Source organism: Zosterops lateralis (assembly GCF_965231275.1).
Source record: "Zosterops lateralis genome assembly, chromosome: 3".
NCBI lineage: Eukaryota > Metazoa > Chordata > Aves > Passeriformes > Zosteropidae > Zosterops > Zosterops lateralis.
In genome coordinates, this window is record NC_139764.1 from 10,405,527 (window position 1) to 10,432,311 (window position 26,785).

General features: G+C 38.9%; 1 protein-coding gene across 8 annotated transcripts in view; it reads right to left on the minus strand.

The window, feature by feature from the left end:
- EHBP1 (EH domain binding protein 1) overlaps nucleotides 1–26,785 on the minus strand; it is a 204,306-nt gene that overhangs the window by 81,517 nt on the left and 96,004 nt on the right. For all 8 annotated transcript variants that reach the window (XM_083857807.1, XM_083857805.1, XM_083857808.1 and 5 more), the window contains one exon: nucleotides 24,011–24,194. In XM_083857807.1, the coding sequence (XP_083713933.1) occupies nucleotides 24,011–24,194 (184 nt within the window). The remainder of the gene's footprint in view (nucleotides 1–24,010; nucleotides 24,195–26,785) is intronic.

Sequence of the window (26,785 nt, forward strand, 5' to 3'; positions counted from 1 at the left end):
ACCAAGAAATAAAATAGAACACTTATGACATTTGGCATTTCTATCTGCTGCTCCTCAAATTCAGCATACTGATTGCAGCAGATGTTTTCAAGACATACACACTTACTTCCCTAGAAAAATACTGTCACTTTAAAAACTTCTTAGAGCTAATCAAACAGGGAGAATGTGACTGATGCAAATCCTGCATCTGAATTACAGTGAAAGAACTGAGATCCCCTATTCTTTCAATGTGTAATATAATTAAAAGCATATATAGACAACAAACAAGCTCTTGATGCACTTTAGAACTAGAGAGTTGCCAAATTAAGACAAATTAAGAGCAAGTAATTTACTGTATCACAAACACTGAAGTTTATGGTCAAATGGATTTACTTGTTATTGTCTATTTGTGAAAGACCAACGATGCCCCCCCTTGACTGAAGCCTGTCAGTGCTCAGCAATTAGCTGCTATCAACTCATTTGTTTTCGCTGCTTCTGGGGGAAAAAAAAAACAGCACAGAGAGCCCGGGAAGTCATTTTTCATTTACTGTCACAATCAGCCCTAAAAGTTGTTGTATAAACACACTGCCTCCTCACCAGACAGAAGCACTGCTAACTCATTTACAAAGTGCAAAAGGTGATTTGCTGAGATTTTTTTTTTTAATATCACACCATATGTACAAAACAACTTGTTAGAAAGTGCTTCTGTTTTGTAATCCTGTCAACAATTCAAGTCGGCATGAACAAATCCATTAAGGATAAGACAAATATCTCCAAATACACCGAATTACCAGCTTTAACAGGGATATACAAAATAGGGAAGGAAAAGCAGCAATAAATGATAAACTTTACCACACATAAGATTTTAATCAGAGAAACAAATATCACATAAGAGCTGCGAGACTGTTACTCCAGATTCAGTGAAGTAATTAAGATGTTTTTCTCCCGTTTTCTTTACAAATTGAAGGAAAACCCAGTAACTAATCATTGACCTCAAATTTAAGGTGCTATGTTACTTAAAATATATTTGCTATTATAAGTTATATACATGGAAACAGCACTACTGAGAGAAAACAACTAAAATAGCATTATCAAATTGTGGAAAGGTGATATTTTAACAAATTATTAATGCAAAACACTACTCCTTAAAATCTTAGAACACTACTTACCAGATAGATGAAATGCTAATTATAAAGGCTTAATACTTGTTGATGAAACTCTCAACAAAAATGGTAAATTTTCCAGTCACCACCAAAATGGTTAACTCTGAAATTGCCTTAGGCAATATTGCCATTTACATGCTTTAATTACTTATCTAACAAACTGAAAATGTAACTGAATTTAAAACCAGGCTTTACAGAAGGAAATACAAAGGTATTAAAACAATGAATTCAGCAGAATTTCACACTTTATTTAAAAATTTATTTAAAAATTATCAAGGTTTAAAAAGATGGACTGCAATTCCTTGAAAAATCCATATTTAGGCTGGAGCTTTTTTCTGTGTTTGTCCTTCCACTTACATTAGATTTTCTAAAAGCACTTTATCCAGAATATGGAAGATGTAGGATGTGCATAACACACACAATTTTCTCTTCTCTTGCCTGATAAAGCAGAAATTGTGCAAGGTTTTCTTTCCACACTAATTAGTCCATGTTTTTTTTGATAAAGGTGAAGTTAATACTACGACAATGTTATGCTCCTAATCACCACCTGCGTCAAAGCTTTCATTATTTAATCTATGATAAAAGCATTCAACCCCAGACACAATGGAAATACAGAAGTAAAGGCAGAACTGTGTGTGAGCACTTGACATGCCTTCAGAGGAGTTAACAAATGTTAGGTTTAGTTTCTTTTTCATGTGTGTGTGAAAAATCATTATGCAAAACATTTTCTTTCCATATTTGTATGTTGGACATATTAATTACTGGCTTGGTGCAAACACAATTACTACCAAGTGCCTATTTCTAGCATGTATTTGCCCTACATGATTGGTAGGAACTAATCAGATGAAATGAAAATTTAATAATCTTTTCCTTACACCATTCTTTTCAGCAGCAACTACACAATTCTTCTAAATGACACAGCAGTCACAACTTGCTTTTTTGAGCTCAAAGTCCCTGCAAACTCAGCTGGAAATGCCACTAAAAAGCCCAAGATATCCACACCAGATTGCCAGAGCTGCTCACTGATCAACAGGTTATGGAATCTAACACAACTGGCTCCTGTCCAGCCATGGAGCAACCTCACGGCGAGTGCAGAGGTTCCAGAGCTCGTCCCTCACAGGGTAGCTCAGATCTAAATGCAGCATCATGTGGATGGATTTATCAGCTGGAGTCAGCACTGGCTTCAGGATGTCTTCATTTCACACTCAACAAAAGCACTGAGGTCTCTATTCTTCTTTTTCCACATTCTGGAAGCTCAGTGAATATGTTTTATAGTGTACGCGTTTTTTCTCTTGGGAGATTATCCCATCAGGTCATTACTCGATGCTAACAAGAGGACAATAGCTTCAAGTATTAGGCTGCATCCCTGCACTTGAAAATATCCAAAATAGTTGGTTTTGCTGCTCTGAGGAACCCAGCATCAAGCAGAATGATGGCTCACAAAGGGAGGGCTGAGCTGCATTTCTGACGCACAGCCCAACTCTCAGGAGAAGAAAATCAAGATTGGAACTGTGATGGAACAGGGGCTGTGACACAGCCAGGATGAAGTTTGTAGGGGCTCAGTGTGAGGACCTCAAGGGTTTTTCTTGAGGTTCTTTCTCTGCTTGTCAAAGATGCAGAACCGCATCTCTGACACACAGCCCAACCCTCAGCAGAAGAAAATCAAGACTGGAACTGTGATGAGAACATGGGGCTGTAATGCAGTCAGGATGAAGACTGGAAGGGCTCAGTCTGAGGACCTCAAGGGCTTGTAGACAAGTTGCACGGGGGTAGAGGTGTTTAAAAGAAAGCAAGACTGTTGAAGCCCAGAAGAGAAAAATGCTGAGAGGAGTAAGGGGGGAAAGAAAAAAGATTTGTAATCTAGGTGGAAGACTTACGTGGTTTGAGTTTTATATTAACAAACGCAACTCCTAGAAGAGGAAAGGAGCTGAGACAACAACCCAGGATTGGTAATTAACTGCAGGAGAGGAAGCTAAGATTGAGATAGGGCTGAAAGTCAGAATAGGGAAGACCTACAAACAATGAACAAGCAAGTTTTTTTCCCTCAAGAGGCAAGTACAGACACTGGCCTCTAACTTATTTGACTGAGCAAAACAAAAGGGATTTTCCCGTACCCCTATCAAAACCATGACGCTGTCTGGGCTCACTGAAAATTGTGCAACCATTAAAATGCAAGATAAGGTAAATGAAAGTAAGGCACAAGGAGGTGAGTGAAAATGTGCAGCATCTGGCTGGATGTAGAAGCAGTTCAGGAAACTCAGCTGAACTGAACAGTCTGAAAAGTTGAATAAAGGTGCAATAGAAACAAGACACCAAATACATTTGGGTCAAATAGAAAATTTTATACCCTCAAAATTATATTCTAGAATTTTATTTTTTAAACAACACAGGACTTCACGCATAGGAATGTCCCATTAGCCTGGGAGTATTAGAAATTAAATATGGCTCGTTTAATTTATGCCTTTGGCAAGGTCTGTATGTGTCCAACACACATTCAGTTTTGTTTATTCTGGACTGTGAAATGGTCTGAAAAAAGTAATTTTTATTAGTATCAGGAATATAAAATACAATATGGAAAGAGTCTGCAAAGATAGAATGGAACATCTTTCTGTTTTATTCCAAAACTGGAGAAAATATCCTCATGACCCAGTTGTGCTGAGATGTTCTTTATTTAGAGTAGTTACGGATTTTTTACAAAGCAGGTCACCATAAGATTACAATTTAGTGACTCATCAAAATACAAGTGGCATTGCTCTTTGCTTCTAGTAAGGGAAGATCATGTATGTATTAGAAAATACACATTTCCTAGAAAGAAATGTTAGTTCTGCTATTCTGTTACTATGATAAACAAATTTATCACTTTAGGAGTACTTTCTTTAACCTTGTGCTCTCTATTTGCATGATGCAAAATGTCTCTGGTTCCTACTGTGCCTACAAATGAAGGAGATATGAAAACCAAGCTGCTGGACACAAGTTACAGATTCATTGAATTTATCTCCTATATATGATTAATAACAAGCATTTAGGTAACCTTCAGGTTTCATCAGCATCAGACATCTTAAAACTTCGCCTTCCTCACTCTTCTGACTGTGCCTACAGCTAATGTGGATATGCAATAAAATATAAACTTTTATCTCAAAAGCCTTAGGCATAAGCTTTTAATTGCTTATCATTTTACAGGTTTAATTTTGGCACAACCAAACCAAGTCCATGTTCAATCACAACCCAACATTTAGACATCTGCCTGAGCTGACACGATGCTCTCATGTTTGAACATGGCATGGTGAAGAGGAAGGTGAAATCCTTGGGACACAACTCAAGTTAGCAGTTGGTCAAGTAGGTCTGATTATTTCATGGAAAAGGGTTTTCTGTTATATATTTTGATGGCCAGGAGTCTGGAAAGAGCTTTTCCAAACCATGCCTGGGCAAAGGTTGGAAAGCAAGGCTGCCAATGGCTGCCTCTGGTTACTTTTACTCTGAGCACCGAGGAAGTGGTCTGGTAAAAAATGGCAGCATGTGATCATACAATTGAAATGTGCACATGTACATAACCTACAGGCATCCAGTGCACAAAGATGGGAGAGACTCCAGTAACAAAGGCTGCTGCTAAGTATTTCTTTTTGTAACTTTTCTAATTATCTGGTAGCCTCCTTTTGCCTTTTACTTTGTCTAGTAATGAAGTACCATTTTCTTAGCCAAAGTCTTTTAGGGTTTTGGTTTGGTTTTCATCGTCAGGGATTAAAAGGATGAAAAGAACCCAAGAATTCAGAACTAAACTCTAAACCTTCAGAACCAAAATTCACAACACATCAACTGCTGGACAATTGCCTCACTTGCGCAACAGGACACAAGGCTGACTGCTCGTGGCAATCAATTAAGGGCAAGACAGACGATTTATTTCCAGATGACAACCTCCCCCGTGGATGTTCTCAGCAGAGAAGAAGAGGACCGCACAGGAGTGTGGGCAGCTACCTCACCAGACTGAGCAGCCCTAAATTTATTAGCTAATTGCAAGGAGAAGATTATGTTAATGAACTGGGAACAGAGAAACAAATCTGAGGCAACATAATGAATTGCTTATGCGGAAGTAATTTCACCTGATGGTCAGTACAGCCAGGAAAGAAGTTACAGTGATCTCCTTCTCAGACTGAACTATTAAAAAGGGATTGGCTGAGGCTCACCTAGCTTCTCTTCCCTGAGGTTGCATAATCTTTGTCTTGAACGCCGTGTTTTCAATTAAAAATCTCAAGAAAAGGTACATAACTCATGCCATTAGCCAGAAGCCAACATGGAGCTGGGTCTCTGATGATTACACGTATTTATAATGTAACAGTATGAACAGATGACATGCAGGGATGGGGCCTCATTTTTCTGCTCTCAGAAAACAGGCACTTGCCTTGTGTCCACCTTCCTTCCTCTAGTTGTCCCAGTGGCATGTGGGCTGAAGGCTCTGCTCTCATGTCATCTGTGCTGGAAGCCCAGATGAGCTACCAGGATGCTGCTGGTTCACAATCCCTGGCTCTCTGCCACGATGGGAACGTTCAGGGTTTTGGGCAGCTTGCCAGAATTAAGCAACTTAAACCACAGATGAGGAATAGCAATTTTCAAAGCTTTTAACTTTGTTAAATGTGAACTGAACTAGCAAAACGCACCTCCCTGGGCCCAAGGCTATCTCTGCCACATTTCAAAGGCCTGCAGCAAACAATGGAAGTGTTAGAGCTTGTCAGAAAAGGTCACAAGAATCTCTTCTAAAAGAAAGCACAAGGCAAACTAAAAATGAGAGTCACTGCCAATTCTTCCTAAAAACAGTGAACTCTTGTTGCTTTTGCAGGAATTTCTTTTGACAGAGCCATTAAATAAACACAAGTCATTATCCCACTCTTCTGAACATTTCAACAGACACTTTTTTTTCAGGCAACCTTCTGATGTTGGCTCATTAAAGGTGACATTGCTCAGAACTTTATAGTTGCCTATTTTGTAAATCTACTGCATCATTTATATTAATGCCCAACCGTAGGCAGATTTATGGAAGCATTAACCTTTACCTATGAGAAACCTTTGTTTTAAATACTTGAGACAACACAGATGCCAGATTTGTGCAGGTATTGCAGTAACAAAGGAAAACAACCTCTGTTTGGGTGTGCTTAGAGCACTCAGTATTTTTAAGCCTGGTATTGATGTCACAGGACCTCTGAAGGCCATAGTACACCTCTTGGCTGACAGTGGAAATAAAATCAGTATATTTTATAATCCTGCATGGGGTGCTGGTGCCCACAAACTGCTGGTACCCATGACCTGGCACCAGGCATAAAGATGGATATTCTTAAATCTCCTGAGGACAGCAAGAGATAAATGAGAATTTAATGGAAACAAGGTTTTGCCTTGATAAACTACTGCATCAGCACCTGACTCTGTGTAAACAATCACACAAGATGGAGATTAACAAAAGTATTGCTTCCCTCCTCAGGAAGTAAGGAGAAGCTGTCCACAGATGATGGGGGGGACATCTGAAATGCTCAGTACTTTTTCCTACATCTGTCTTTATTCCACGAATCAGATGGAACTTGGCGACTTGCATTACTCATACAGACACAGAAAGGTCAGGTTTCAGCCCCATGTGGAAACAGCTTAGATAAGCCAGAAGCTTTCAGATCAGCTAAACACATTTAATGTAATCCTAAGGTACTGGAAGAACCAATATGAAACAACATCCGAAAAAATGGTCAGTTTGGAAAACATGAACACAGGGGAGAGTATTAGAAGAGTAGGACAAGGCTACATTTCCTTCTAGTCTTTAAATGCATAAGAAAAAGAACAAACAGCAAGAATGCAGATGAGCAAATGAAAAAGAGGTGGAACAAATAATTAAGGTCTTCTTAGTAGATGAAAGTTCAAAAAGAAGGCAAGCAACAAACATTAATTTGTCAACAAATCATGAGTAGCAGTCCAAGTTCCTTTTGCAGGAGGGAAGTAGGGAGTAGAGAAACATCAAATAACAGATTATAGATGTAGCTGAGCTCTTTTAATTGTCTTTCAAGATGTTCTCATAAGGAAGCATGGAAAACAGAGCTTTAACGAGACTCATATAGGTGCAAAACAGGCTGGAAAACTATATCCAAGCCTAGTTTTAAGTGATGGGTTTTTTTTTTCATATTTATTGAGCAAAAAGAGAGTAAGAGAGATCAAATCCTACTATAGTCATTTTGTCCTTCTTTACTTAGAGGATTCTTTTAAAAACTGGTGATGAGTTTGGCTGTGAGTTGTAGGTTTGGATTCCATAAGAATTGACCTGGTTTTGTAAGGAAGTTAGTTACAAATACATTGCTTCTGTCTGATTTAGGACATAAAATGCCTCTGCAGTGTTCCATAACTTAGGGACAGAGATAGCATTCTTTAATCTGCTTGGAGCATCTTGGTTAGACTTCTGCTCTGAAGAGTCTTCTAAATAGCCAGGCTCTACCAGCTGCAAAAGAGGTTTTGGGAGACCAGTGAGACCAATCTTGCCTACCTGAACTCTTTTGACAGTCAGTGCCTTCCCCTTCCTGCTTCCTCCCACCCACTCCCAAATCTGCAGAAGGGACTGTTAAGTACCAACACCTAACACTGCCAAGGTGTTATGGACAGGAGAAAATAAAAATTATTGCTAAATGACTTTTAAGTATTTACATGTGGTAAGGAGAAGAATATATGTGAATGTAACTCATTGAGAACCTAAACTATGACTAAAGCAGTATGCACAGTATGTATTTATCAACCTGCCATTCTCCCACTGGAGCTTCAGCACTTCTGTTTGAGTACTCTGTAAGTTTTATTGTAACTGTAGGAAAACCTGCTCTTTGAACTCCCTTTCTGTACAGCTTTAGAGGTAATGTAGTGTTAAGCAAATGATGTTGCTGTTCTTGTTTCCCAGTCATGTCTTGGCTGATGCTTATGTTGCTAAGTGCTGTCTAGAAGTGTGAAAAATTTGTGTTTTTAAGATGATGGGCCCTACACCTTTAAATAATTTTTAGAAGCTCATGTAACTTGGAACTAATGCTCAGTATTAGAACAACTCTGTAGATGCCACCGGAAGCTTATTTAGAGCAGTTGGCTTTTATAAATTTACTGAACTTCTGAAATTGCAGCTAGTTTGCTGTGTTACCAGAACTCTCCCTTTACATTAACTTTCTCTTCCCTTTATTCTCCCCATTTCAAAGACTGTCATAACCATTTAGTCTCTCGTTATGCAATTAGATATGTTGCTACACATTTATTAGCAAACTTACTGTCAGACTAGTAGTAATGCTCTAATTTACACTTCCCAAAGCATGGAAATTCCTGTGTAGGAATGAAGGCTCCCTTCTTTTCCCTCCTCCACCTATCCCGAGGTGCTTATACAGTGAAAAGTATTGCAGGAGCCTGAGATGTGTGAGTGATAAGTGCTCTACATGTTGTAACAGCTGGACATGATCAGGCATGTTAAAGGTGATGGATGAGGCTCCAGTGTGAGTTTTCTGCATTTGTGCTGGCTGAAGATTTACCCTGTGTAGCTCCTTTGGGCTTCTCTGATAAATCTCATCCCTCCATGCAAGAAAGAGCAGTTGATACCTTCCCCTTGATGCTCCTTCTGATAACTGACTGAAAGACTGAAGCCTTGTGGTGCAGTCCTTCTGTCCAGATGTCTCCTAGTTCTGCCTGCAGATGAGTGGTTGGAATCACAGGCAGCTCACACCCAACTCATTAATCATCGCATCATTCGGGGACCAATAGAGAACCTGGCAGGAATGCTGAATTTTACTGAACACAGCCTGTAAACTAAGGCCAAAAGGAACTTGAAATGTAACACCTTCTTCCATTTGTGGAAGATCGAAGGCAGAACTCCTTTTAAGGATTTTAATCCAATGGACATGAATGTATTGGAGATCCAGTGATGTCATCTGCCTGCCATGGGAGTTAGTGACAGTTAATGCATGGATTAATGATTGGAAGAGTGTTGAAAGACCAGGGAGTCATGAATCTTTATATCTAGTGCTGCCTTAGAAATACAGACTCCAATCAGAAATGCTCATGGAGTTGTCTGTTCAGGAAAACTCATAGGGCCATTATCTGGATCCTATGCTCACAAGTATTGTGCACACCTCCAGGTTTAATAGTGCATGCTAAAACCCCTGTCTGGTTCTTCACATCACCCTACTGTAGCAGTGCCCTTCTTTTCTCTCTCACCTTGGAATATTCCCTTTGTGCACCTTGGAATACTCCATTTGTGTTTGCTTGTTCCTCAAAGTCGAAATCAGCATTTTGTCTCAAATCTTTTAATATTGCAATATTTGCCATGTAATGTTTTGCTCAAAGTGTTTATTTTTTTGTTTATCTCACCAAATATTTTTCCTTTAGGGAATTTAAATGAAGGAAAAAGAAAAGGCTGTTTAACAAATCCTGTAGTTCCAAATATCAAGCTAATTTTTAAATTGTTAACATAAATACTATCTTGAATTAATGAAAAAAGCTCTCTCTATGGACAACGTACTAATATTTAATTCAAAATTTTATGGAGTAGATCCTAGGGATCATGTAGGAGTTTTACATGTGTTAAAAAAATGAAACCCAGAAGATCTGACTGCTGTGCATTGCTGTAACACCCCTGGAACGTGGCTAACGCCCAATTACTGCATGCTTAGACTTGGATGGGAATTACAATTGAGCTGTAAAATATTTTGACAGTTTCCAACTGTTGTGTGGTTATTAGCCAGGCATCATAAGAGAATGAAATACAGTGATTTGATTAGGTTTGTAGAACGATCTGCTTAAACAAGGACTTTCAACATAAACATGTAGTGTAAAGTGTTAATCGGAGGCAGTATTTAATTATTAGCAGCTTTTCTTGAGTTCTGCAGAAGAGAATTCCTCTCTCCCAAAGATTTTGATTTCTTAAATGAGACTCGCCATACCTTTATGCTTCAGCTTTTCATTTACAAGCTTTTACTTGTTGAGTGCTAAAAGCATAACCACACCAAATTTAATTTGTCGCATGAAAATTATGTGTGTATTTTTCAAGAGGATAGATTTGACAGTGTTGAAGCTAGAAAAGCTTGTGTTAATTACATATTATAAAACAAAAAGGATATTTTCATTTAACACGTATTTCTCCTTTTAGCTGAACAAGTCCTAGCAATTAGCAAATTTGAATAATGTAAGGATTCCTGGAAAAATATATGTTAAGCCAAGTGGCACTTGAATTGCTGTTACTTTTACTTTTTATTTTGAAATTAAACTAATAAAGCAAAAATATTCAAACTGCATGCAAATTAAGCTCCAGATTGTGCCAGTCTTGTTATGTTCATTAAGCCATTGAATCCTTGAGTAGTGGCTGTTATTCCATGGGGACTATTCACAGAATAAGGTACTATTCAGAGAGGTAAAGATAACAATCTGCCTTCACACTGCTTAAATGATGCTCATTCTGTTGGGCAACTAAAGCAAGAATATTCAAGCCTGTCATTCCTTAATTTTTCATTTGCTTTATTTAGTAATGCTTTTTTTGTTTTCTGTGTTGTTTATGAATGGTGCTTGAGAGTGAAGCATTTTGTTTCTGGTAGAGGAGGCTTTTTCAAGTGTTGTCATCCTGTTTTTTTCTTTAAAAAACCCTCTTAGGTAATCTTTGCCTCTCAGTTCAGTCTGTGACATCTCTGCTGTGGCTGAGAGCTGATTTGGTTACCAGAGTTGCTTACAGTGCTGCTTTTTGCCTAAATATCTCATTTCACCCAGCTGTAATTGGTGGGCTTTTTCTGACTGTTGTCCTGGGTTTGACCTGAACTCTCACCTTGCAGATGACAAAACCTTTCTGATGTACCCTAGATTTTAAAGGGGCTTTGTGACTCTGTGGAAATGTGCTGGCTAGGAGAGAGCCTTCCTCTCTGGAGTGGTGGGGTTACAGTCAATAGCCAATCTCCTAAAAAACTGAGACCTGTAAACTCTACACTGCACAGTTCTTCATTTGGAGAGCTGTTAGTGGTTATTGCACTTCCTGTGTATTCAGATAGCTCTGTGTGCCAGGAAAAAAAGCAAAATGTGCTGTGCTTGGCAAGGAGATCTGATCAACACAAGGGAATTGGTGCATGAATTGGTTATGGATCAAATATTATCAGGACCTCCAAGCTAGGATTAATTTTTAAAATGGGGAATGGGATTTTTTTTGGTGAGTGATTGAACTGAGAGGCCAGTGGGAAGGGTTGCTTGGTGGGAATTGGGGGTTTTCAAGCTCTGCCAGGCTCCTGCTCCCTGATGGCAGCAGTCTGTGCCAGCTATGGATTTTGCAGGTAAGAGACACAGAGAATGCTGGTCTGAAGCACATCCAAAGGATCACTTGGTCTTTCTATTTGCACAAAGTTCTCCTTTACAAAATGAAAGATTTCTGCAACTGTTGTTTAAAAGTAATGAAACATCCATGGAGTTCCCAAGCAGTCTTGAGTGCTTTATTATACTGCATCATAGATTGTTCCTCCTGATGTCTCTAGCAACTAAAACCTGTAACTGTTCTGGTAAACAATGGTGTGGGGGTCAAAGAGTTTGCTTTCTTCTTTGGAATTTTACATGCTCCATGACTCACTATGTTACTTTACCATTTCTTTGTACTAAAAATAACCTAAATGTGCTTCAGCTTTCTTCATGCATCTTCCTTTTTCCCTCTGATCTTTCCTTGAGCTCATCTTCCTTACACTCTGCATCAGGGAAAACTGAGCATAGAATTTTTGCTGTGGTTTTGTTGATGCTGAGTGGAATGAGAGAGGCATTCTGCATCTTGCAGGTTTTATTCTTGTCTGTACATTTCAGTACAATGTTTGTCTTTCTCACAACAAGCTGATGTTGTTGACTTTATGTTCAGCTTCAATAGACTGTTTCCCCCATATCCTTTTGTGAAGAGCTGTTACCTAACCTGTTTTTCCTCATCCTGCATTTATGTAAATGATTACTCCTTCCTATGTTTCACTTGTACCTATTGAATTCCATACTGCTTTTTTCAGAATTTTACTCCTTTTCATGTGATTGGAGTTCTTTTGGTGCATTCAATGTCCCTCTCAGCTTCTTGTCCAGTGCCTAATTCACCCTCCTAATTCAGACTTTCATTCAACCTAAGAAATACTCTTGCAGAACCCCTTTAAGTGCATCATTGGGTTTTTTAAATAGTTCCAAGCAGATATGCATTTTCCAGCGTCATTTAGATCCACACAGAGTTCATTTAGTCATGCAGCAAGGACAATGTTAAGGAGTTTATGGATGTGACATTGCTAAAATCTGGTCATGAAATAGGCCCACTGCCTGATCTTGCTTTCTTTATTCTTTTTCTTCTGTACTGGGCATGAAATGCTGGCAGAGCAACTGTCAGGGAAAGTGAGACTGAGGTGATGAAGGACCAGTTACACTTCATCTATGCTCAAAAAAAAAAACCCCAAAACACAGAAACACACCCACGACATAAAATCCAGAGCAATACATTTCATTTGTCTGGGGACTACTTCCCCAAAAAAGGAAGGAAACACTTTTCCAAAAGAGATAAAAGTGCTCTGAAGCAAACCCTGCAATGTCCCACGTGTTGTATGGGTTCTCTTTAAATGCTTGCAAAAAAAGGCAGGTTGTGATTTTAAATCAACCCCTTGTTTAAATCAACCAAGGAGACCAGAAATGGAAGAACATTTCAAAAACGTGGAGGCTCTCATTGGAATTATCTTCTATTATTGACCCATTACTCACACCTATGCCACATTCTGCTCCTACATTTGAAAACAATGGTTAAAGATGTAAACACAAAAATACTGTCCTAAAAGAAAACATAGTTCTAGCAAGCAAAACCCCAAACATCTTTTTTATAGAAGCCTAATGTTGTTGCTATAAAGAAATGTAAAAATGGTTAAATGCATTTGCAGAGAAAACTCCTTCCCTGAAAACCCCTCAAAAGCAATTTTTATTATTATTTTTTCCCCTTTTTTAAGTCCCAGTGGTAATATTCCATTAGCATTTTAGGTAGAATGGAAAAGTTGTGGTTACAAGGTATAACCACATTGAGCATTGCAACAATATTTGGTTTGCCACGGGTTTTTTTATATGTAAGCCTATTGATTGGGTTCTGATCTGCACACCCAATAAAAAAATAGAATAAAAGATTGAATAAAATAAGAGATTGAATAAAAGATTCAATAAAAGGTTGACTCCCACTCTGTTACTGAGTCACTGCTGTCAATGTCAACCATGACAGATGACTTACCAATAGCACAGAGGGCCAGGAGAGCAGTTCAGAAAAGCATCAATTCTGCAGCATTGCTTTACAGTGATAAGAACAAAGCTTTTCACAGAGTTCCTAAGAGCCCTTTGGCAACATTAGGAAAAGTGCTCATGGTGTTAGGGAATATGGTTGAGTTGTGAAGCAGATTCTAGAACAAAACACTTGAATTATGATCTGTTAAGCCATCTGTATCTAATTGGTGTCTGAATTCACTTGCTAGAAAGCCTGAATGTAGATAATAAATATGTATTTGTTATATATAGGTCCAATATTTATATATTGTTATAAAGGTATATATAAAACATATATACCCTTGTATCTGTCTACATACACACAGAGAAAGAAAATATACACTCTCTCAATATGTAAAAAACACCCCAAGCCTACTTGAAGTAACAGAAACACATTCTGACTGTGTGGTTTTTAAGTAAAAATTACTTTCATTATGCTCCAGAAGCATAAAATACAAGGCAGCTAATTGCAAAAAAAGAAAGAATACAAATATAGAACACTCTTATTTATAGTAATTTATAGTGGTATAGCATTTTAGGATATTTTAAAGGTTGTTTGGCTAAGTTGTATTCTAAGGATGTATTTGCATTGAAGCAAGCCAAGAAACATGACCCTTGCAAGGCTTTAAGATTCCAGTTCCTTGCCTCAAAGGTGTTGATGAAGTGAGGGAGAATGAAGATTTTAGCTGGCCTACTAAGCAAAATGTCAACTTAGGGGGTTAGAAACAACTCTAACCTGCCCCAGTTCACACTTGTGGAACTTTGGGTGGAAAGATTTCACTGCTCTGGGACACAACTGAGGGGCAACTCAAGGACCTCAACTTCTCCCTGCCTTCAGTGGACTCTGCATTAAGTCTCAAGAATTCTTACAAAAATTTAAGTGTGTAATAGTCAGCATCCAAATGTTCTTTCCAAATATATTTCTCTGGTCCTGCTGTGTGCCTGTGCCAGCCTCTTCCCAGTTGTGCAGGCACAGTTTGAGCAGTTGTGTACACATCTGTGAGCTTAATGTTGGTCCCCACAGGGAAATAAAGGCGACTTTCCCCAGGCACAGTGGGCACTGATCCACGCCATGCGAACAGCAGTGATGTGCTCTTGGTGCTCAAGATGCCAGCCATGCATATGAAGTTGCTCCTAGTCTCAAAATTAAACATCACAGGACCTTTACCAAGGTAAAAAAAAAATTTAGTAATGAAGGCTCCAGTGCCTAGAGAGCTGTGCTCTTCAAGATATTCCAACCCAGGTAACAACAGGGGGGTTGGAGGTAATTTTTTTGTTTTGGCTTTATTTGTGTTTGTTGAAATATTCCTTATTTTGGGGATGGTAGACATGTTACAACTACTGAGTATCCTGTGGTGCTGCATCTGTGAGCGGGAATCCACAGCACACCCCAGAGCAAGCTCTGCTCTAAAGGAAGTAGGGGAGAGGCAGGATAAGATGCATTAGGAGATGTTTCACCATGCTACATCCTCTGAATCCAAATGATTTTTTCCCCAGTGAGAGACTGCCCTCTCAACACCACAGCTCTCTTTAAAGTGGTGTAAGCATTTCATCAGTGAGTGTTTAATCAAGCTTTTAAATATTAAAGTTGAGCTAATATATTAAGCTTACCAATATTTTTCCTAATGTTTACAAGGTTATTTCCTTAATGGCTTTAGTTTCTAGCTAGGTCCTTTAAAGCCCTTTTGTTGAGCTAGAGCACATGATTTGATTCACACTTTAAAAGCTTTTCCTACACATGCCTTTCAAAGCTGATTTGTCTGAATTAGACAAATGAACGATATCTAAATTCTGTGCCTTACTCATTACTACAAACTATGAAGTATCATTCAGGGGTTAACACAATTATCTGCTAAACTGCAAAACAGCTCTTGTCAAAAATGAAACTAAGTAAAGTAAAATACATTTGCATGTCCTCTTTTTTTTTGAGATAAAAACAAATTTGGTATATCTAATGACACATAAAGCTACTTAAGTTGGATCAGAAAGAGTTCTTGCTTAAATAAATTTTTAACCTTTTTCCCCCTTTATTAACTGTCTCCGTACAGAGTGCCTGCACTGTATTCACTGGAGATCCATCTATATGCTTCTCCATAGGACAAATCAAACCACAAGGTATTAGTAGGATCTGGATTTGTATTCAAATGACTGATTCTTCAGCTAAACAACATCTCTTTTTTCCTGTATATTCCATTTCTGTTTCCCTTAAAACAACTCAGAAAAAATGTGAATCAAAAAACACAGTACATGCCACAAATCCCTCAGACAGCTCATACAGTGACAGTTGCAGAGAACAGAGTTCTGCTGAAAGAATAGAGAGAAATAGATTTAAAAGGAAGCAGTGAATCAAAAAAACCCTGCCTTCAGCTCGATGCCAATAAAAACCAGAATCACTCAGTTCCTTCGGATTGTTTTCTATTTATTTTCTTTTCTTTTATGCGGTTAATATTTTAGGAAATTGTTGGGTTTTTTTTTTCTCCCCCCCGCTTTTTTTTGTCACCACAGACACTCCCTTTAGGCAACCGTGCATCAACAATCCTCCCACGTTCAAAGTCGGCTACATCTGTTGCTCTTTCCCATTGTTGAAAATTCCTGCCTTAATCCTATTTGACTTTATTCATGCAAAGGTCATCCTGAATTCAACAAATGGAGGAGCGATAGCAGGCACACTGTTGAACATGGCTAAAAAAAATGCTCTTGTAGAACATGCAGCTAGTGTGCCGGCACTATCTCACAAGTCCTGGCTTTATTATGCAGCCTCTGGTCACCAGAGCTCTGTTGCACTATGAATTGGCAACATGTTTCTCTCTTTGCAAACTCAGGAATGTATTTTCCTTCCAACTGGCTCGGTTTTCTCTGCTTTTTCAAAAGGTTTGGTGCTTAACTTGCATTTGCTGGTGGGTATGACTGCAATATACACATAGAATTACCTGGGCTTTTTGCATGCCCCAAGACTTGGCTTCCGGCACCTATGGATTCCCTTTTTCTCCTGGATTTTATCCCTGAGTATATCTAGTTTCACAAGTCTATTTCGCTAACCTGCCCACCTAAAAATAATGGTGATTTTAATTTTAAAATTCCACAATTTTAAATAAATTAGCCAAAATTCCACCTAAAAATCCTTCCACAAAGCAGGGTAGAACAGCTAATACAAATACCTCATTTTTGGGCCATCATGGCACTGTAGACTTGCTTACAAATGCCCATCTATTTTGGTTTTAGACTTCTTTTTCTTTCCCAGCAACAAAAAAGCATTCTGGCTTAGACCTGTGATTTATTCCTATGCTTAAGCATCTGACCCAAATCAAAGGACATTTAGCAGGAACAGTGAATTAGCAGGCAAACCAAAGTTAACTCTCAGACTGATTTATGAAGGGAAGATAATTATTTTTGTAATATGTCCATAACTCATCGTGACAGAAGCAAAGGAATATTTATTCATGCACACTTATTTCCAATTTGAGGTACTTGCCAACCACGATGAACCAAACCCATCCCTCAGGCCAAGCAGAGAAGCAGGCACATTGTTAATGTGCTCCTTTCACTGAGAGCTGCATCAGGGGCCATGGATGGGCCATGGATGGTGGAGAGAGCACCCAGGGCTTGATCTAAACCAGCCCCAGCTCCAGTTAACAGCTAAAAATGAAATCCTACAATGTCAACTTCAACTATTTGTGTTGAGGTCCTTGTTAGGTGCAAGGGAACATTGGAAAGAAGCAAGTTTTCATTTTAAAAGCTGTCCTGTACTCTGCTTGTCTGGCTCTTGTTAAGGGATCTGATAATAAGATATCAAAACTGTTACTTTTTTTTTCAGGTTTTTGTTGTAAAGATTTTGAGGATTTTTGTTTTGATGACGGTTTAAAAAGGTCTTAGGAGAGAGGAGAAGTGTTCCTTCTTTCTTCTACACCTTTTAAAGAGCAAAGCTTGAGCCAAACATGAGTCTGGGAAACTCAGCATGAGAATCAAAGCCCTCCAGGTCAGAAGGCACAGGAAGGTGGCCCTCCAGCACCTACATCAGGACCCCATGGCCTGTGCCATCTCCCTGCCTCCCTTCCACCAGAGACAAAGGCAAACAGAAACAGAAATATTACAGGAGATAGTATAAAATAAAAGGCCCTCATAAAGGGCCTAAGGATTTTCAGATGACATCTCCCAGAAGCTGGCCTAGATCTCACTAGAGCTGGCCCAGTGCAGCTGCCATTCACATGTTTGGGCAGGCCAGGAGTGCTCCAGCTACCCAGCCTGGATATTTCGGAACTGCAGCACTCCAGAAATCTCAGTGCATCTTTTCCACAACTGCTGAAGTGGTGTTTTATGACAACAAGGCTGAGATCCATAATTCGTAAATGTAAAAAATTCAATTTAATGTAAAATTAAATGTCATGTAAAAGTTAAACTTAAAATATGAAAAATGAGGCCTGGAATGTCACAAAGCTGGTGCAGCTACCAAACCTTACTTGCACACACATTTTGCAGGAAGTGCAACCCAGAACTGCTGCAGGCACTGACAAAGTTCCCATCCATTTCAGTAGGAGCTACATTGCACCAATAAAGCACAAATACCTTAAAGAGCAATTATGAAAATTACAGAAGCAGTCAAGCATTTATCAGCTTGAATATTATGTATATTAATTTGCAATGAAAAATATTTTTCCAGGACAGCTCTGGAGGCCTGTTATCTGCATCCCCACTACTAATAAGGACCTCAAGAAGAAACAGTCAAACACTTAAGTAGCAGCACTTAGAGTTGCCAAATCAAGTGTTCAAAGATTATGGTTACAAATACATTTTTATTAATACCCTTTCTATAATAGCATATATATTTTTTAGAATAAAAACTGAGGTCCACAAAAAATCTACCTCCAGACTACTGTGAGCTAATGTTTTTGAGTCCTCAGTGTGAGTCACCTAAGACCTGACCTTACAGAGAACTGTTTGTTTTAGGATAGTTCAGGTGACACAGAACAGCACTCTCTCAGCTGCATGGCTCTACAGTCAAGCCAACATATAATTAATTTGATTTCATATGTAGAGTGGCAGGGAGAAACATCCTTGACTAAAGATTGATCCTCTCCTGTAGAGTTAAATTTGGAACAAAAGGTTATGCTTACAGAACCAAGCATGTCCAATTCTTCAGGTTCAAAAGATGCTTTGGGAAGGCGAAAAACCCATCAGTCCCATGCACCAATTGGAGACCAAAGATCCCATGAGGATGACCCTGAGAGTTTACTTTGAATGGTTCTGTCAATTCCTTCTGGAACTGGCCAAACATCTACTGGGTGGAAAATGTCTTTTCTAGGATTGTATTGGAAAGACATATGATATCTAAATCTGATGCACTGGCTAAAGCCACCCAGATATTTATTTTGGTTGACTAACAGGAAAATTTGCACTACTAAAACCAAGCAAATTACTAAAAGCAAGCAAGCAAAAAAGCCGAAGTATAACATCGGATTGAACCTGCTAATTTATCCGGGTTGGATGAAGCTGTGAACTTGAGGGGAAAACAAACAAACAAACAAACAAACCCCCACAGTCCAAAATCTGGTTCAAGAGATTAGCTTAGCACCACACATAATGAATTCATGAGGGAGGGAAGGATCCCATTCAGTGCTGGGACAGCACTCAATTGACACAGAAAGCAGAACCTCTTGCTGACCCTTGGCTCAGCACACAGCCTGGACTGGCTCCCTGCAGGGCAGAACATACAGCAAGGATGTGTTTCCATCTAAGTAATAATTCTAGGACAAGTCAGAGGCTGAAGATGGAAGCAGTTCAGCTCTACCTCTAGTCCTGGGCAAAATTACTGCTAGAGGAACATTTGGGCAAATTGTTGAGGGTTTTAACCCCCAAATTCTGAAGGAAGTATGTCACTTAGACATAATGTGACTATAGAGCAGCACCTAAATCTTCTTGACAGCATGGGCACAAGATACTTCAGTCAGAAGGGCAGAAAGCCACACAAAGAACATGGAAGGGCCTGGTTTCCTCTATAGTCTCAATATCCAACAGTGGGTTCCTGTTGGCACCAATCATGGGAATAATATGAGGGCAACATAGTCAAATTCACAAACACCATTTAAAACTTATAAAAACAGTAATAAGCAATTGCTTAAGTATTGGATTAAAAAATGGAGTCTCTTTTATTCTTTAACACTTGAAAAGCAGCAAGTTGAATGACTTGTTTGTGTTTCCATATGATTATCTCACTATCTCTCTGTTCATATTATGTGCGCAGCTTGTCTTTCTTCCTATTAAAACAAAACATGTCTTTGGGCTGTGTGAAAAGGCAGCTTTTCTCAGAGTGCCTTTTTTTTTTTTTTTTTTTTTTTTTTTTTTTTTTTTTTTTTTTCTCTCCCAAGTTCATAACAGGAGACTGTTCCAATTCTATCCAGTACCTTCCAGGTCTTCCTTGGGCTTGAACCATCTCTCTACATAGAGAGTGACAAAGATCTCATAAAGGCTGTACAATTCTTTTGCATCAAATGTGAAGCTGAAAAGGAGCAAAATCATTGAAGATGTTCCAGAGAGCTGGGAAGTCCTGATGTGAATGGACAACTGGAGATCCTTTTGATATCAAGAGACAGTGAGTGATCTTCACTCCCATGTGGAATTTACTGTCAGTCCTCCACCCACTTGCATTACTGCACCTCTGTTTTAGGATGAAGTCTTCCTACTGCTTGGTCACATAAGGTTGATGATCTCGAGGTAAATGAAAGTGGAGAAAACGAGCAACTGGAGACTTTAGGCTCTCTGATATCTTGGGAGCTGTGGAGGAAGTTGTCACTTCTTCCTCTTCCACTAAACCTACTTGTTTTGTGTTCTAAGCATTTATTCTGGCTTAGAATGAATGAGAAGGAGAAAAAAAAATTACAGATTCTTTCTCATTCCATTGAGAAGTTCTGAGAATTTCTCTTCTTTCTTAAGGAAGTAATTTGTACCTCCTTTGCTGCTTGAAGAACAAACTGCCTATGAGGCAGAAATCTTTCTGGACAGCCTGAACATCCTGAAGCATTGCAGATACACAGCAGATTATCAAGGATATGGATATTTTCTTCTAACATTTAAAAATAACTCTATGGTTGAGGATGTTTAACTGTTTCCTCCTGTTCCCAAGTAAATAATTCTTTACCTCCTACATACATTCAGTATCATTCCTTCCCCCTCATTCTCACAAAGAAAATAAAATTCTTGATTGTACAGAGACAGATTGCTTTAGCTTCTCTACCACGAGACACAGTTGCCAGCTCTGGGACTGATCTTTCAAATAAATTCAACATAATGCAGAGAAGAGAAGAAATCTGAAACTGGCTGAGACTTCACCCTGCTGAAGTTCACATGTATATTCTGTAATCAGCTAAAGCAATCATGAGGACTGATATGCATGCTATGTATTGGTCTGATACCACATTTTGAGCCTGAGATCACTTTTTTTCCCCCAAGAAGTCAAAAAGTGGGGGAAATTTAAAGTCTCTAATTTCTGTGAAAGGCAGAGCCTGGTTATCCAAACCACGTGAAGAACAGTAACAGATGTATGACAAGCCCAACAGGGTTTCAGCACTGTTGGGTTTGACAGCACTGTAGCAGTTTGATGACTGAAGAGCTTAATTACAGCTTTGCACTTTGTCAGACTCACCTAAATAGAGTCAGCATACCATAGTTTTCAAGTCATTTGAGATGATTAACTGTGGGGTAACTCCAGATCTCAGACTCTGCATTTTCAGCTCTCTCTGATGACTCAGATTAGTTTGGAGGAGATAGACAAGACAGGAGAGAATTAAGATATTCCTTTAGGAAGTGTGAATAGATTTAAAAAAATGAATTTGAAAGCAAAACTTCCTCCAAACTCAGATATTGCAAATACTGAGCTAATTCTGTGGGCTGAAGAGTTGGACCTTAAGGAAGTGTTAAAGCCTGCCTTATCTAAGATAGATAACTGACCCTTCCTCACCAGTACAGCTCTCCAAGTGATCAAAAGGGCCTGCTCAAGGGGAAGACATTGAGGAGGCTTGGAAAAGATTTTGCTACTACAGGTAACTGACTGCTCATTTATCACTTAATAAATTTGCTGGAGTGTACACGGCTATGACAGCATTTGTGTTTTTTGGATTCAGCCAATGTGATGAACGCTGCTAGCATGCAAAGGAAAAACGAGCACCAAATACTCTGCCAAAGATTTGCAGAGGAGCTTTTGGAATGTTTCTTCCTTGAGCTCTGAAGTTCTGATATTAATGCTGTGTTTGTGTAGTTTAAAGATTAGCATTTCTGCTCCACAGGCATTTCCTATGACAACAACCAAGGCAGGGAATTGAACCTGCTGAAACCACTGAGGCTCTGGTATAACTCCCAAAACTTTCTGTGCACAGCAAACTTGGACAAAACACTAAGACATGTGATTGAACCTCCTTTTACCCAAGTTTACCTCTATAGGACTATTTCCCTACATAAGGGCACGCACTAAGTTCATGTTTGCATAGCGCCTATACCTTTGGATGGAAGTTTTTCCAGAGTTGCTAAACATTGCCGCTATTATTGAGCAATAAACAAGGAATCTGTGCCAACACTCCAAGTCCCACCTGGGCACTATTTTGTACTGTTCTGTGAGAAAAGGGGTTTTTTTCTTTTAAATGCCAGTACTTTTCCAAATTTCAAAAAGCATTCCAAATAAAGTGCTTTTGATCTGAGTGCAAAACAATTCAAGCACAGAAAAAAGACTATGCTTACAGAAAGCTTTCTACATTGCAAGTGACCGTACAATATTTTAACACACCCACCCAGCAAAACTTTCCACTGTAATATAATGAACCAGGACACTGCATCTGCTTTGGAGCTTGGCCTAATGTCTCCTATCCTCCAAAATCCTGTTTAAAAAAATAATTAAAGCTTTCCTATGAAAGAGCCTGTGAGCACAGAGCTCCACCTTCCCTCCCAGCCCTAATGAAAATCAGGGTTTTCAGTGTGTGGCTCTCTGGTGGCAGGGGTAGAAAGGTGGGCTGCAAGCAGGCAGGCAGCAAAATATTCACCAAGAAACACCACACAGAAAAGCAGGAACTGCCTGACTGTCCATAACAGCACATTCTTCTCAGTGAGTTCAATCCTGAGTCTTTTCTTAATCAATTCCACATTTCAGACACTCTAAAGCTTCATCTAGGGCAGACAAAAATTACACCAACCAAACTCAGCAGTGACATGTTATTTCAGCACAGCAAAGACATGTATGAAGCAGAGAGACACATTTCCTTGGAAGCACATCTGTAAAAAACCATCTCTCAAACAATGAGCAAAGGGAACACAACTTCCATCAAGCAATCAGATAAAACCTCCACAGATGTCTCTTCACAGCCTTGGCAGTACCAGAAAGCTTTGCTTTGACCCAAGAGCCAGGCTCCACCAGAAATCAAATAATGTGTCACTTTTCATGCAGAAGCTCATAGAGAAACTCTAGCTAACAGGACTGAATCCCATTTCAGAGCATGATAAAACTGTTGTGCTCTGATTTCACATATCCCTGGTTGTGGTTTTGCATATGAAGAATAATTTGTGCAGTATACTCGTGCTCTTACTCCACAGCTTTGTTTTGCAGTGAGCAGACAGAGATTAGGTTTCCGGTCTCATACTCTTTAGCCTGAGTGAGTGGTAAAATGACAAGCTCAGAGCCTGAGTGGACAAGGACATGTGAGCAATCTGGCTGAGTAATTACACCCTGAAATGATAGGTATGACAAGTAGTTTCCCTCAGTTCTGAAACTGAAGTACAGCAGCTGTGATTCAAGGCAAACCAGATGATAATGTGCATACATTGGGCAAGACACACTGGAAGGGAGGCATTCTGTCCTCATCTTCCCACCTTTAAAATAATGTATGACACTCATTTCTAAGAAAGGATCATTAACTTATACTATTAAATGCTTATTTTGTTTAAAGAAAAAGCACAAGCGGTGCTAACTGCTGGAGTTGAAATCCACACTGACAGAAGTTGGCTATTGTAGTAATGAAACATCCATACCTCACATTACCTCTTCCACTGAAATTACCTCTGATTTTCCTGTGAAAAACATAAATGGATGTGCATACATAAGTATCCTTAGTCTGGACATTCCTAGGAAACAGCTAACCTGATTTAAAATAGACTGGTTTTTTGGGTTTTTTTTTAATTACTTCAACATAGCTTTGCAATTGGACATATATAAATCCCAATACAGTAAATAAATAAATAAACAGTATCCAGTACTAAGCTTTTAAAACCCAGATTTATGACAGAAATGTGGAGACAGACTCTTCAACAGGAGCAAGGCTTAGAAGCATTAAAACAGATCAGAACAAAGCACTGTTCAACATGATTTTCTTCCTTCTCCATGGCATATCCAGCTGTCCTGTAACATTGGTTACTAGAAGACTCTTTTCTTTGAAACTCCAGTTACTGTTTGTCATTAAATCTTTAAAGAAAAAATACAAGTTCCTACAGTTGCACCCTTTCCTATGAACCAAGACAAGTCAACAGTTCTGGCAAAGCTTTTAAGATGCAGAAATAAACAGGATGTTTACAACACAGAGAAAGGTGCTGTTATGAACAAAAGGCAAATTTTTGGTAGGAAATCTTACCTTAGGAGAGGAGGAAAGCTCCCTCGATGCAGGAATCGCTGACGTGTTGTCACCCATGCCCATCTCTGTCTTTGGCAAGAGGTTTGGGGGTTCAGGAGCTTTTCTTTTCATCTTCTTTTCTGGTTCTTGCAGAGCAACTTTAATTAAAGCAGGGCTTGATTTTGGTTCATAAAATGGATTTGATCTAATTAAAAGAAGGGAAACACATTTCTTTGCTCTCTCCTTGAAAATAAAACCAAAAATAAGACCTGCCTAGGAAAGCCAACAACTAAAATACTTTTATTATCCCACAAAAGAACGTTTTACCTTTATACACTTTTAAATACTACATTTTCATACAATTGAAAAGTCAGTTACAACAGCGAAAACTGCATTATTCACTTGCAATTGCCATAATTTTTAGGAAGTCCTGTAAATTGCAGCAATTTTATCAACTGCAAAAAGGTAACTCCTCAATTATACTTTGTTATCTATCAAAGAATGATCTGATTTTATGACAAGATCAATACCAAAAAATGCGAGTGAAGCTGCTGGGTGTTTAATACTCTAATGAACAGAAGAAAGACAGCTTGATTAGAACATTTAATATCTCTCTGCAGATACCAGCAGGCATCACCTGTCTATTTTGAAAGTGCTTTTCATAACTAAACCTTATCTGAGAATGTTACAGAGTAAACATCTTCCACCAAGTAGATGCAGTCCAAAGAATTACCCTTAACTCAGGTGTCCAGGTTCCAACTCTGCATTTGTACCACCCTAAGTAAATATCTCCACAGCCAAATTTTGCCAAATTTTATGTTAGCTTGATGCATCAAATATCAATCAATCAATAATACGCCAAATAATGGCTTCTTCTACACACTTTGCAGAGCCAGCAGTTTTGTATCCTGCTAAGGATACTTAGAGCAATCTTTTTTGCACTGAATTACTTCATTGTTAATACTATTTGCTTTTTGTATTTTGTAATCCAAAACTGGACAGTTAGCTATGAAATGGATACATTAATTTATTCTTTTCTAGTTCCTCTTTCCCCTGCAAGACATTATCTTTTAATTTATCACTGATCTCAAACTACAATTCCCAACAATCTATCTGCATACAGTTATTATACAGTGTAACCAACCACAACAAATAACCTCAGTCCCCTGAAGTCCCTTAGAATTCAACTCTGGATGGAAACACTAATGCATTAGATAAGAATTGAATCTACCTAACTAGATCCATTCATAAATTTTCTCAGGGTAAGACTCAGGAGCTAGCACACACTATTTTAAAGAACTACAACACCAGTAAAAACCAACTATTCATCCAGTTGCCTTCCAACCAACATCAAATTTCTCTCCTTCGTTTGTACTTGGGGTATGAAAATGTCTTTCAGTTTCATAGACAAACTTTAGAGTTTATTTTAATGTAATTTACAGTCATCCTGTTTTCACAGAGAAAAAGCAAGCAATTAATAACCCACACCACAGAAATCTGCTTTTGAAAGGCAACTTTTACCAAAGCACATAACTGAAAATCAGGCAAAAAATCTCCAGACCTTTCTAAGAATCTGCTGCTTCAGCTCCTTACAGAAAAAAGATACCCAACTCCTGAAGCAAAAGGAAAGACTAACACTAAAATAACTCATTTGTTGACTGAAGGCAATTTTGAGGTGTTCCCCACTTTGCTGCCCATCAAGTGCAAAGCCACCAGAAACTAAAGGCAACCAAAATAAGAAGTGAAATTGAAACAGAAGGGTGTTTTCCAGGGGAGACAGTAGGGAAAGGAGGTATTCAGGCTGGAGTGGAGAATGCATCCAGCTGTCTAATTTAGCTCTAATTTAGCTGACAGCCCAGCTCAGCTGCCTTCAGACAGCAGAAGAGTTCAAAGGGAGGTGAAAATGAAGATAAAAGAGATAAAGGGCTGAAGAACAATGCATTCTATGGGACAGCACAAGGTTTTATTTAGTTCAACAAGTCAGCCCTTGGAACAGCCAACAGGCACAGCACGTTTGACAGGAATTTACCTCTGAATTAGAAAGGTGAATATTTGGAAGGTGTTAAAATTATTTTGGTGTGAGAAAAAAACCCAACACCTTATCAATGAGAGTAGACAGGTTTGGAAGAATCATATTTTGAACTTTTAAGCTCCAGAACTGGCTGCACTGCAGGTGTCAAACTGAAGAACTGCACCCTCTGTACCCACCAGAAGGAAGTACTAAAAGGAGAGAAGCCTTTTTCGCTAGAGAGGAAGAAGAACTTGCTTGAGAGCCAGGCTAAATCCTCACATTTTGGTCACAGAAACACACAGGTACAGGTACATGCACAGAACAGAGACGCACATGTGCTCCCTTCTACCTTCCTCTCTTAACTGGTCTTACAAATATTGAGCAAGATTTTTGAAAAATAATGTTAATACAGAAAAAAAACCCCAACCAAAATGGTTCTCTCCTTAACAAACTATAAAGTTTGAAGCCATGAGGATCCGATATACACAGCACTGTTTGGTCCAACAGCTTCCACAGGGCTCTGCAAGAAATTAAGCATCTGAAAGGTCTGGTTGAAAAGAGCCTTAGCTGGTAAATATTAAAGCACTTTTCTCTGAGGTCAGCCCTGTATTTACTGATTCTGTGAAGTCATTTAATGGACTCACATAAAATGCTTTGTCTAAAGACTGTCCTCCACAAAATTCAAGATACCTGGCATTAAAGTGTCACTGACAATGTGGTGGCTTGCGGCTTCTTGTGCAATGGGCAACTTCAGCAGATGGCAACTCGATACCCTGGCCAATTAC